This window comes from Triticum urartu, chromosome 6A (assembly GCF_056163025.1).
Source record: "Triticum urartu cultivar PI428250 chromosome 6A, HENAU_Tu73, whole genome shotgun sequence".
In the NCBI taxonomy this organism is placed as follows: domain Eukaryota; kingdom Viridiplantae; phylum Streptophyta; class Magnoliopsida; order Poales; family Poaceae; genus Triticum; species Triticum urartu.
Genome location: NC_141878.1, coordinates 276617877 through 276632248, shown reverse-complemented (window position 1 = coordinate 276632248; position 14372 = coordinate 276617877). Strand labels below are relative to the sequence as shown.

Here is a 14372-nt window from a genome sequence, read left to right as displayed (position 1 = left end):
CGTCAGCGGACATGTGTCCGTTTGGATTGGCGTGTTGGGCCGATTTTTCTGTCTACGCCAACCTAGATGAACAGCGATAGACGAAATGAGTCGCTCCATTAAAGTTGCTCTTATATCAAAGAGGTCTGAACTCGTAAATCCAAGTGTCCATCTGTATAGCAGGTTCCGCCCCCTGTTTGTACCCTTGCTATCACGGTCAGATTCGTTGCCTCGACGGGTAATCGGATACTCGCCACGACTGCCCCCGGAGCACAGGCTGAGGGCAGCAAGCCTCGCCCGCCCGCGCTTCCGGAAATCGGCAGGCAGACGATCTCCGGTCGGCCACCACGATGCTCACGTTTCCTTGGGCACCCAACAACCGCCCCCAGCACTCAACCGGGGTCGCCGTTCCACGTCAGCGCCTCGTCCTCATCTCATCCCAATTCCCAACCACACCAACCCCCCACGTGCTGCTGCTGCTGCACACCGGCCGCACCCGGTAACCCAAAACCACCTCTCACATCACTCACCCACCCACCCACCATCACGCACCGCGGGTCCCTCGGGCGAAATGGTCCCTCGGGCGAAATGGTCCCACTCGACATGGACAAAAGGTCACAGGTTTATCGCGCGCGTCCCCGTCGGCGCCCAGGCTCCGCTTCGCTATAAGTACGCGCCCCTCCCGCTACTGCTCTTTTTTTCCCCATTTACCTCCGCGGAACCCCCCTCGCCTCGAGATTCGCGCGGCCGTGTCTGCCTCTGGGTCCGCGCTTCCGTTGTCTAGCGTCCTGAGCTAGATCTCTCAGCTCGCTCTTTGCCGGCGCTTTGGGCTTAGATCTGGCTGGGGCGAGTAGGCGGAGGCCGACCGCGGATTCGTGACGAGGGAGGGGAGCCATGGAGCTGGGGGCGGCCGGGATGCGGCGGTCGGCGTCGCACAACTCGCTGTCCGGGTCCGATGACTTCGACCTCACACACCTGCTCAACAAGCCGCGGATCAACGTCGAGCGCCAGCGCTCCTTCGATGACCGTTCGCTCAGCGACGTCTCCTACTCCGGTGGCCACGCCAGAGGAGGCGGAGGCTTCGACGGCATGTACTCCCCCGGCGGCGGTCTACGCTCTCTGGTCGGCACGCCGGCCTCCTCGGCGCTCCACTCTTTCGAGCCCCACCCCATAGTGGGCGACGCCTGGGAGGCCCTCCGCCGCTCCCTCGTCTTTTTCCGCGGCCAGCCGCTTGGTACCATCGCCGCTTTCGACCATGCATCCGAGGAAGTCCTAAACTATGATCAGGTACAAGCAATGTATTTTTTTTTTCTTTCTCAATGTTATAATGAATCGAAATTTCAAATCAGAATTAAATTTATGAAAGAGTAGCATGTTATCGACATATGCTTATCTGACTTAGGGGGGGTTTCGCTGCAGGTGTTTGTGAGAGATTTCGTGCCCAGCGCCATGGCGTTTCTGATGAATGGTGAGCCGGAGATTGTCAAGAACTTCCTGCTCAAGACCGTTTTGCTGCAGGGTTGGGAGAAGAAGGTTGATCGGTTTAAGCTTGGCGAGGGGGCCATGCCTGCAAGCTTTAAAGTGCTTCATGACGATAAGAAGGGTATTGATACCCTGCACGCGGATTTTGGTGAGAGCGCAATTGGGCGGGTTGCTCCAGTGGATTCGGGCTTCTGGTGGATCATACTATTGCGGGCCTACACAAAGTCCACCGGGGATTTGACTCTGGCAGAGAGGCCGGAATGCCAGAAGGCGATGAGGCTCATTCTGAGCCTGTGCTTGTCTGAGGGATTTGATACCTTCCCGACATTGTTATGCGCTGATGGTTGCTGCATGATAGATCGTAGGATGGTAAGTTATGGACTGGCACTTCCAATATGTTCAAGTCTAATAAGAGTACATTTCACAGGACTGCAAATTTCCTATTCTATTAATCAATGAATTACCACATCTGTGACTACTGACATACATACCATTCTTTTGGGCTAAAATTTCATAGAATTACCGATGTGTGGATATTTCTTTGAACTTTCAAAATTAGGAAACAATTGATTGTACTTTGCTGAAACAAGGGTGATTAGTGAAAGTTCTATCAAATTTACGCAATCATTTAACAACTGAATATGAGATAGGAATTCAACAAGTTTCTTGTCATATAGACAAATACATGTCTTTTCATCAAGTCCCAGAGAAGCTCAAACAATGAAACAAGTCTCATGTCTGTTTCAGCAAATGTCAGTACTTCCATAATTTTTTATATAATTGAAGATCTATCAAACAAATTGTAGCACTGTGGTATCTTAGCCCAAGGTAATGGTAGGTCGGTATAATTGTCGAATTGGCCATAGAAGTCTTATAAGTAAGAAAAAAATAGTGCTAGTTCTGTAAAATTTATTCATATAAATTTATACACCTAATATTATGGAACGGAGGGAGTATTATCCTAATTAAAGATCAAATATCATGGTCGAAGTCATCTAGGTCTGAAACGAACGCTAAATCTTTTCGAGATATATCTCCAAAACAATATATTTCAGTTTGACATTTACTGCTGTAACGTTGTCATCTTTAGTTTGTGAGGTTTTAATGGTTTGTTTGCTTTTGTTGTTCTCTGTTCAAGTACATAATATATGACGAACAATGTGCTCATAGCTTTGTTGCGGTTTCACTTATTGTGTATCTTCATATAAATAAATGTGGTGCCCCCTTTTCATACTTATTGGACTTGCAAATTTCATTTCCTTTTGTTCTGGTGAGTTAATGGCGATTTGGACTTGTATGCCTTTGGTCATTTTTCTCCATCAAAAATATCTAATTGTTTTAGTTTGATGATGTGCTGATTTTCATACCACGACGGTGCTTCCAAATTTTCATGTCTGAGATACTAGAGTGCAATATCCTTGGCCCATCCGAATGCCCGTGTTTTGTTTGACGAGGTCCAGTTAGATACACAAATCATACTATATCCACGATGCTGCAACACTCGATATGCCCTCATTGATACGGGCTTCCCAAGCCCACTACCTCCTTTAGTTGGTCCACCTGAACCTGTTGTTACATCTGCATGTGAGCAACCTTGCACTATCATTGAATTCGGCAACATTTCCCCTTCTGTGATATGTTTTTCTGAAGGAGGATATCCCCCAACCTCTGCATCATGTTGTGCACACGGCTACCCTTCTGTGATGTGTAAATTCACAAGTATTCCTTTCATTCTGTAGAACTGCAGATTAGGAATATGACTAATATTAAAACATTAATTTATTTGTTAGCAATAACCATTTCTTGGATGATGCATGTTGCTCATTTTTGCGTATGCATGTGCCCTATATGAGCTATGAATTCTTTTTAATTAAGTGAAATACCCTCTATGAGCTATGAATTCTCTTTAATTAAGGGAATGCTATCATGGTCTCTGTTTGTGCTTCTTTTCCCCATTCTCACTCCAATCTTTTTTTGTAGGGTGTGTATGGCTACCCCATTGAAATTCAATCCCTTTTCTTCATGGCACTAAGGTGTGCTCTTCTAATGCTTAAACATGACGCTGAAGGGAAAGATTTTGTGGAGCGGATTGCAACTCGTCTTCATGCTTTAAGTTATCACATGCGGAGTTATTTTTGGCTAGATTTCCAGCAGCTAAATGATATTTATCGTTACAAGACGGAAGAATATTCTCATACAGCTGTCAACAAATTTAATGTTATTCCAGATTCTATTCCGGACTGGCTATTTGATTTCATGCCTTGCGAGGGTGGTTTTTTTGTTGGTAATGTCAGTCCTGCAAGGATGGACTTCCGTTGGTTTGCACTTGGAAACATGATTGCCATAGTATCATCTCTTGCTACACCTGAGCAATCCATGGCCATAATGGATCTCATTGAGGAGCGCTGGGAAGAGTTAATTGGTGAGATGCCTCTGAAGATATGCTATCCTGCTATTGAGAACCATGAATGGCGGATCGTGACAGGATGTGATCCAAAAAATACGAGATGGAGTTACCACAATGGAGGATCTTGGCCAGGTTATTGCACTTTGTGTTACTTGGATCTCTGTATGTAATATATGTGAAAATTATCGTGCTTTTGTTAAGTTCATGTATGAATTAGGCTTAGTTTGTGGTTGCTGAATCATGTTGTGTTCTTAATTTTTAATCCATTGTAGGAAATTAGCCACTAAAATAGGGAAAAGTGGATTGATCAAACGAGATTACCATAATCCACCATAATGCCTAGCACTGCCTTAGATTTTAAATTAAATTCAATGATAACTATCATAACTTTATTTTTTAGCACGAAGAGGAAGGTAAACTTATGCTAAGCATGTCAACAAGATGAACTGTGATTTACACCTTCCATATGTTTTTTAATGAGCCGCCTTTTCTGTTGATAAGAGAAAGATCTGCATGATCTCTCCTTTTGTGCTCCATTTTTTTGGTTTGTTTTAGTTTTCTCATATTTCTAGTAGATATCTGAAACATGACATTGAGTTAAGCTGCAACAACCATTGCATACGACTTCTTTTTTCATGCATCAAACATTCTTCCTGCAGTACTTCTCTGGCTGCTCACGGCAGCAAGCATCAAAACTGGACGGCCGCAAATTGCAAGAAGAGCAATTGACCTAGCTGAGAGGAGGCTGTTGAAGGATGGCTGGCCTGAGTATTACGATGGTAAGCTTGGAAAATATGTTGGCAAGCAGGCAAGGAAATTTCAGACTTGGTCCATTGCCGGGTATTTGGTCGCCAAGATGCTGCTGGAGGATCCTTCGCATCTTGGTATGATAGCCTTGGAAGAGGACAAGGCAATGAAGCCAGTTTTGAGAAGGTCCGCCTCATGGACAAACTGATATATCGACAAGAACTTTAGGGGAGCAACGTCTGGATTGAAAACACGAATTATTCGGGTAGCATTTCTCTGCTCATCCCTTGTTTTGACTTTCCCAACGGAAAGTTTTATTTTCTTCTGGATTCCTCGGCTGTACAATATCTCAGCTCATTTATTGAGTTGGAAAAGAAGCAATTGTGGAAATGAGTATTCTCTTTTCTTTTCTTTTCAATCCATCGTTGTAAGAAGATACTATTGATTCTTGCTTGGTCATTCCGTAGTAATGGGATCCTTGACTCAAAACTTTGTTGTTTGGGTTGACTATATAGACGAGTCTGCTGATCCAGCTTCCTATGATGAACATAAATTTTTATCTAACGAATAAAAATTGCTCCATTCTGCTAGTGCATATCAGTTCCGTTCTTCCTGACTTCTCAAAGCGAGGCATAAATAGTGTGGGTGGCGTGCGAAATTGCATAGGAGCACTCGGCGACACAGCCCACTGCTATCATGCCCATCCAGTTGTCTCAGGATCAACACCCACTATATTTTTGTCTACTGTCTGCTTCCTATTGCCCACTGTTATCATGCCCATCCAGCTCTCTGTATTGTGTTCATTTATTGCTCTGTATCTTTGTCTACTGTCTGCTTCCTATGTATATTGGCCACTGTTACAACTCACTTGCCAGCTGATTCATTGCTTCATTTATGAGAAATGAGTTGTTTCTCTAGCACTATCGTTTTACCACACAGTACATTGTCAATACATATACGGAGTTAGTGTAATATATCAATTTTTACTTGTTCAGTGGTGAGGTAATATATTTAAAACCGTAGACAATTACTTTGGCTCTCTGATTCTTGTATGGGCAGTGACTTTCTTGCCCAATGCATCCGGATGAACAGCCGACAGGAGCTGCATTCCTATGCATGGGTTCCATGATCTAGACCTGTGTTCAAACCCTTGTCGTCCAAAACGCATGTATCAATGTCGTCCAAAACACATAGCCATTATATAAGCACAAATCCAAATACTCATTTCTAGGAAATTATGTAAATAAATCCAAGAGATTTTTCAACACATTTAATGTTTTTTTAGCTCAAGTGAAAAACTGAGAATGTCGTGGTAATAGTTCCATAAACTTACTCATAATAATCTCAGGATATTTTTAAAAATCTTGGGAATTATTCTCTTCTAAATATATGCTAATTTAATAATAAAAATTCCAAGAAAGGTATAATTAATCGCACAGTCAAATCTAATGTACGATGTCACACACACCAATGAAATTGCTATATATTTTTACGGTGCTTCTCCTGGTCATTGTTATTAAATGGATGTGTACCAAAGGCTTTGTCATTTAATGCTTAGTTGAAATTTGTGATATATTGTCAGACACACTATCTTGAATTGAATGAGTATGGACAGCTTTTTACTGTTGGCATATACACAAGCATGCAGTATTGCGACCTCACTATCAATTAAACGAAAACCTGCATCGATCCCCAAATGAACCATGAGTGGCTTTGATTCTAGAGGAGTGCGTCGCCATGTGCTCCTAGTTTGCGTCCGGGTGGCGTGTTACTTTCTACTCCCTCCATTCCTAAATGCAAGTCTTTCTGGAGATTCCACCAAGTAACTACATACAGAGCAAAATGAGTAAGTCTACACTCTAAAATACGTCTACATATATCTGTATGTTGCATTCCATTTGAAATGTCTAAAGAAACTTATATTTAGGAACGGAGGGAGTACGTAGTAAATTTTTAGAGTAAAATGCATCATAAGTCCTACAACTATGCGACGTCTGTCAATCTAGTCCTAAAACTTCAAAAGTGCAGATTTGGGTCCCAAATGTTTTGAAGGCGTACAACCCTGGTCCCAAATTCGCTGCAGCTGTGTTGACAGGTGGACGTGGCTGTTAGAAGGGAGAGTGGGATTTGGTGCGGAATATGATGGATGTATTATTGAGCCTCGAGGGCAAGTATATATTGAGTACAAGGCTTGAAGGGAAAGACGCCTCTTCTAGAGATAAGGTAGGAGATGGATTAGTAGATCGCAAATAAAATAAAGTGCAGCAAAGTATTTTTGGGTTTTTGGATTAATAAATCTGAAAATAGAAGCAAATAAAAATAGATCGCAAAGGCAAATATATGAGAAAGAAGACCCGGGGGCCGTAGGTTTCACTAGTGGTTTCTCTTGAGAAAAATAGCAAACAACGGGTAAACAAATTACTGTTGGGCAATTGATAGAACCTCAAATAATTATGACGATATCCAGATAATGATCATTATATAGGCATCACGTCCAAGATTAGTAGACTGACTCCTGCCTGCATCTAGTACTATTACTCCACACATCGACCGATATACAACATGCATCTAGTGTATTAAGTTCACAGAGAAACGGAGTAATGCAATAAGAACGATGACATGATGTAGACAAGATCTATCTATGTAGGGATAGACCCCATCGTTTTATCCTTAGTAGCAATGATACATACATGTCGTTTCCCTTTCTGTCACTGGGATCAAGCACCGTAAGTTCGAACCCATTACAAAACACATCTTTCCATTGCAAGATAAATAGATCAAGTTGGCCAAACAAAACCCAAATATCGGAGAAAAAATACGAGGCTATAAGCAATCATGCATATAAGAGATCAAAGAAACTCAAATAACTTTCATGGATATAAAAAGATAGATCTGACCATAAACTCAAAGTTCATCGGATCCCAACAAACACACTGCAAAAGAGTTACATCATATGGATCTCCAAGAGACCACTGTATTGAGAATCAAGAGAGAGAGATGAAGCCATCTAGCTACTAACTACGGACCCGAAGGTCTACAATGAACTACTCACGCATCATCGGAGAGGCACCAATGGAGGTGGTGAACCCCATCCGAGATGGTGTCTAGATTGAATCTGGTGGTTCTGGACTATGCGGCGGCTGGATGAATATTTTGTCGACTCCCCTAGGGTTCTAGGATTTTTGGGGGTATTTATAGAGTAAAGAGGCGGTCCGGGGGGCACCTGAGGTGGGCACAACCCACCAGAACACGCCTGGGCCTCCTGGCGCGCCCTGGTGGGTTGTGCCTCCCTCGGGGCACCCCCAGGCACAACCAGGGCCTGTTGTGTTCCTTTTGGCCCATAAAAATTCTTCGTAAAGTTTCGTGGCATTTGGACCCCGTCTGATATTGATTTTCTGCGATGTAAAAACACGGGGAAAAACAGGAATTGGCACTTGGTACTATGTCAATAGGTTAGTACCAAAAAATGATATAAAATGATTATAAAACATCCAAGATTGATAATATAACAACACGGAACAATCGAAAATTATAGATACGTTGTAGACGTATCAGCATCCCCAAGCTTAACTCCTACTCGTCCTCGAGTAGGTAAGTGATAAAAACAGAATTTTTGATGTGGAATGCTGCCTATCATGTCATATCATATTCTTTTCTTTATAGCATGTATAATTGGACTTTTAGTTGTTCAAATCAATAGTCTAGTTTTGACATGATAATTTAGATACTCAAGCATATCAACAAGCAACCATGTTTCTAAAAATATCAATGCTAAAATAAGTTATTCCCAGCCCATCATGCTCAAACATTGATCCATTCATGAAACACACTTGAATATTAGCTACACCAAATACTTAAGTACGATCATATTGCCTACTAGTTGGTGCTTTTATAAGAGAAGATGGATACTCAAAAAGTAAAAATTACATAAAGTAAAAGAAATGCCCTTCGTAGAGGGAAGTAGGGATTTGTGGAGGTGCCAGAGCTTAATACAAAAAACTTAGAGATAAAAACATTTTGAGAGGTGTTTCCCATATACTTTCCATGCATAGATATATCATAAGCGGTTCCCAAATAGAAAATAAAGTTTATTCCTTTTTCCACCATACTTTCACTTTCCATGGCTAGCCGTATCCACGGTTGCCCTCCATACCAACACTTTCCACGGAATTTATTATTTGACAACATAGAGTAAATTCAATTTTTTTTGCATTTAGGGACTGGGCATCCCTAATACCTTTGCCTTACTCTCGTGCAATGACAAGTGAATAAACACTCATCTTGAGAATAACACATCTAGCATGGAAAATGTTAGCCACCCCTCACTGCTCCGCGAGCGAAACAAACACACAAAAGAGAAGTTTATTTTAAAAATTAGAGATGACACATGCAAATTTCCTTAGAATGGCAAAAGAATACCGCATATAGGTAGATATAGTGGACTCATGTGGCAAAACTGGGTTAAAGGTTTTCAATGCACAAGTAGTGATCATACTTAGTGCAAAATGAAGGCTAGCAAAAGATTGGGAAGCGACCAAGTAAGAACCAGATAATCTCATAAGCAAGCATTAAGCATAAATAACACCGAATAATGCACCATAAGTAGGATATAATTTCATTGCATGACTATTGACTTTCGTACTTGCATAGGGAATCACAAACCTTAACACCAATATTCTTACTAAAGCATAATTACTTACCAACATAACTCACATATCACATCATCATATCTCAAAACTATTACTAAGAATCAAGTTTATTTTGTCCAATGATCTTCATGAAAGTTTTATTATATCCTTCTTGGATATCTATCATTTTGGGACTAATTTTCATGTATTGCTTTTGACAATCTCAAACAAATATAAGTGAAGATCATGAGCATAATAACTTTTTCTTTCTCTCAAATTAATTTAAGTGAAGCAAGAGAGAATTTATTGAAAATTTTACTAACTCTCAAATAAATCTAAGTGAAGCAAGAGAGCATTTCTTCAAAAATACTAATGCACACCGTGCTCAAAAAGATATAAGTGAAGCACTAGAGCAAGTCCATTGCTCATAAAAATTTAAGTGAAGCATAGAGAGCAATTCTAACAAGTCATGGCATAATTTTGGCTCTCTCAAATAGGTGTGTCCAGCAAGGATTGATGACTTAAAACACAAAATAAAACAAGAAAATACTCATATCATACAAGACGCTCCAAGCAAAATACATATCATGTGACGAATATAAATATAGTTTCAAGTAAAATACCGATGGTTGTTGGAAGAAAGCGGGGATGCCACTCGGGGGCATCCCCAAGCTTAGTTGGTTGCTCTTTTTTGGATAATAGCTTGGGATTCTGGGGCATCCCCAAGCTTAATATCTTCCATCCTTCATCCATCGTAAGATAACCCAAAACTTGAAAACTTCAATCACACAAAACTCAACAAAACCTTCGTGAGATCCGTTAGTATAAGAATAATAAATCACTACTATAAGTGCTGTATCAAAACAATTCATATTTTGTTTTTGTATTATATCTACTATATTCCAACTTTTCTATGGCAAAAACTCATCAAAAAAAACCATAGAGCCATCAAAATAAGCACACAACACAAAGAAAACAGAATATGTCAAAACAGAACAGTCTGTAGCAATCTGACTATTTTGTATACTTCCGTAACTCCAAAAATTCTCAAAAATTAGGACGACCTGAGAAATTTGTATATTGATCTACTGCAAGTGGAATGGGTATTGTATAGCTCTCTGGTAAAAAATTAAAATTAATTTTGTGAGCGCAAAAGTTTCTATTTTTCAGCAAGATCAAACAACTATCACCCAAGAAGATCCTAAAGGCTTTACTTGGCACAAACACTAATTAAAGCATAAAAACACAATCATAACAGTAGCATAATTATGCTAACACTCAAGAATAGAAAGCAAAAGGCAAAAATAAAATTTATTCATTGGGTTGCCTCCCAACAAGCGATATAGTTTTACGCCCCTTAGCTAGGCGTAAAGCAAGGATCTAAGTTTTGTCATCTTTGTTCACTTCTTCAATCAAACACTTAGGATCCTTCGGAGATTTAGCATAAATATTTTCAATAACAATATTGCTAGGAATAAATTGAAAGATTTCATGCTTGCAAAAAGGATCTCTTATCACTTCAGCAAAATCCGGGTGAACACTAATCATCTTAAGACCTCCATTATTACTATTACTAGAAGTTGCACCCTTGTTCTTGGATCTACCCCTCCTCACGGGAGTTTTCTCGATAGTTTTAGCGGAAGCGAAAGCCGTGCTTAGATTACTAAAGATTTCTTCTAATTTATCAATTCGAGACAGACTTTCTTATATTCTTTCATGGATTAAGGTACCCTTCTATTTTAACAACTTAAGAATATCTCCAACTTTTGACCCAATATTGGTAGAAAAAATATGATTTTTTATCTATAATTTCCATATGATCTTCGGTGAGCATTTTCTTTTCAATAGCATCTAGTCTTTCCATAACATGCTCAAGAGTCAAAGTTGTTTCATTAATCATAAGTGGTGGTGAACCCACTAAATTTCCCATAGAATTGAAGGCATCAAGAGAAGGACACATCAAGAAATTTCCACCGGTAATCGCATCGAGGACGAATCTATACCAAGTGGTGATGCCAACATAAAAACAACGAAGAAGAACAACAGTGGATTGCTTACGGGTAGATATATTATGAGCATTGCAAATCCTATACCAAGCATCTTTTAAATTTTCTCCTCCCCTTTGTTTAAAGTTGAGAACCTCGTTCTCGAGAGTGCAAGCAATAGAGGAAGAACTATCCATAATGATAATAATAGCAAACAAGGTTGCACACAAAGATAGACTCGATAAGAAAACGGCGAACGGAAAAGAGAGGCGAATAAAACGACAAATTTTTGTGAAGTGGGGGAGAGAAAAACGAGAGGCAAATGGCAAATAATGTAAATTGCGAGGATATGAGATTTTTTATTAGGAACCTGGTATATGTTGAAGATTCTCCCCGGCAACGGTGCCAGAAATTCCATTTGATGTCGCTTGAAGCTACGTCGGTATTTCCCCAAAGAGGAAGGGATGATGCAACACATCGACGGTAGGTATTTCCCACAGATATGAAACCAAGGTTATCAAACTAGTAGGAGAACCAAGCAACACAACGTAAACAACCCCTGCGCACAGATAACAAATCCTCACAACCCAATGTGTTAAAGGGGTTGTCAATCCCTTTCGGGTAACGGTGCCAGAAATTGGTGTGTGACGGGAAAAAGTTGTAATAGATTGAATAAATAGATCGCAAATAAAATAAAGTGCAGCAAAGTATTTTTGGGTTTTTGGATTAATAGATCTGAAAATAAAAGCAAATAAAAATAGATCGCAAAGGCAAATATATGAGAAAGAAGACCCGGGGGCCGTAGGTTTCACTAGTGGCTTCTCTCGAGAAAAATAGGAAACGGTGGGTAAACAAATTACTGTTGCGCAATTGATAGAACCTCAAATACTTATGACGATATCTAGGCAATGATCATTATATAGGCATCACGTCCAAGATTAGTAGACCGACTCCAGCTTGCATCTACTACTATTACTCCACACATCGACTGCTATCCAGCATGCATCTAGTGTATTAAGTTCATGGAGAAATGGAGTAATGCAATAACAACGATGACATGATGTAGACAAGATCTATCTATGTAGAGATAGACCCCACCATTTTATCCTTAGTAGCAACGATACATACGTGTCGTTTCCCTTTTTGTCACTTGGATCAAGCACCGTAAGTTCGAACACACTACAAAGCACCTCTTCCCATTGCAAGATAAATAGATTAAGTTGGCCAAACAAACCCAAATACCAGAGAAGAAATACGAGGCTATAAGAAATCATGCATATAAGAGATCAAAGAAACTCAAATTACTTTCATGGATATAAAAAGATAGATCTGATCATAAACTCAAAGTTCATCGGATCCCAACAAACACACCGCAAAAGAGTTACATCATATGGATCTCCAAGAGACCATTGTATTGAGAATCAAGAGAGAGAGATGAAGCCTTCTAGCTACTAACTACGGACCCGAAGGTCTACAAAGAACTACTCACACATCATCGGAGAGGCACCAATGGAGGTGGTGAACCCCATCCGAGATGGTGTTTAGATTGTATCTGGTGGTTCTGGACTCTGCGGCGGCTGGATGAATATTTCGTCAACTCCCTAGGGTTCTGGGATTTTGGGGGTATTTATAGAGCAAAGACGCGGTCCGGGGGGCACCCGAGGTGGGCACAACCCACCAGGGCGCGCCTGGGCCTCCTAGCGCGCCCTGGTGGGTTGTGCCTCCCTCGGGGCACCCCCCAGGCACAGCCAGGGCCCGTTGTGTTCCTTTTGGCACATAAAAATTCTCCGTAAAGTTTCATGCCATTTGGACTCCGTCTGATATTGATTTTCTACGATGTAAAAAACACGGAAAAATAGGAACTGGCACTTGGCACTATGTCAATAGGTTAGTACCAAAAAAATGACTATAAAATGAGTATAAAACATCCAAGATTGATAATATAACAACATGGAAGAATCGAAAATTATAGATACATTGGAGATGTATCATGTTCCGAAGGGACGACGCGACGACAACTCATGGCTCGATTGGCGGTAGGCGCGCGCTCGGGGACGGGCTTGGCGAAGACAGGCACGTGCTCGGTTGCTCAGACCGACGGCGACAATGTACGTACCATGGTGGGGACGATGCACAGATCGGAGTCGATGATGACGTTGTCGGTGATGTCTCCGGTGATGACGACGAAGACAGACCGACAATGGAGACCACGCGGGCGAGCGGCCGGCAGCGACACACGAAGGCGTCCCTTGGGCGGCGTGTCTAGCCTTGCCGCACGGTTGATGATGAAGCGGCCGATGTAGTCGACGCCGATGTCAGAGTAGAGGCGCAGGGGTCGACGGCAGCGGTGGGCGACACAAACCGATCAAGCATAGATCAGAAAACCAAAAAGAAAATGCCGATAAAAACGACCGACGAGAGAGCAAAAAAACCCATAGCAAGAGCTTGGGAAAAAGACTCTCTAGGGCAGCCGGTCAATATGACCGGCAGACGAACCCTAGGTACAGGCGGCGCGGCCCCTGGCGGAGGTCATGGAGGCCGACCGCCCCCGGGGCGGCGGTGGGTGCGGAAGCGGCGACAGCTAGGGTTTATGTCTGATTAGGCTGATACCATTTTAGAAGGGAGAGAGGGGTGCGGTGAAGGAAATATGCCCTAGAGGCAATAATAAAGTTGTTATTTATATTTCCTTATATCATGATAAATGTTTATTATTCATGCTAGAATTGTATTAACCGGAAACTTAGTACATGTGTGAATACATAGACAAACAGAGTGTTACTAGTTTGCCTCTACTTGACTAGCTCGTTGAATCAATGATGGTTATGTTTCCTAACCATAGACATGAGTTGTCATTTGATTAACGGGATCACATCATTAGAGAATGATGTGATTGACTTGACCCATCCGTTAGCTTAGCACGATGATCGTTTAGTTTGATGCTATTGCTTTCTTCATGACTTATACATGTTCCTATGACTATGAGATTATGCAACTCCCGAGTACCAGAGGAACACTTTGTGTGCTACCAAACGTCACAATGTAACTGGGTGATTATAAAGGTGCTCTACAAGTGTCTTCGATGGTAATTGTTGAGTTGGCATAGATCAAAATTAGGATTTGTCACTCCGATTGTTGGAGAGGTAT

General features: G+C 41.5%; 1 protein-coding gene across 1 annotated transcript; it reads left to right on the top strand.

Annotated features, from left to right (window-relative positions):
* Positions 1-671: 671 nt before the first annotated feature.
* Positions 672-5125, top strand: LOC125512552 (cytosolic invertase 1). Its single transcript, XM_048677649.2, has 4 exons — positions 672-1266; positions 1399-1830; positions 3442-4000; positions 4528-5125. The coding sequence occupies exons 1-4, from the start codon at positions 874-876 to the stop codon at positions 4821-4823; spliced, it is 1680 nt and encodes a 559-aa protein (XP_048533606.1). The 5' UTR covers positions 672-873; the 3' UTR covers positions 4824-5125.
* The last annotated feature ends 9247 nt before the right edge of the window (positions 5126-14372 follow it).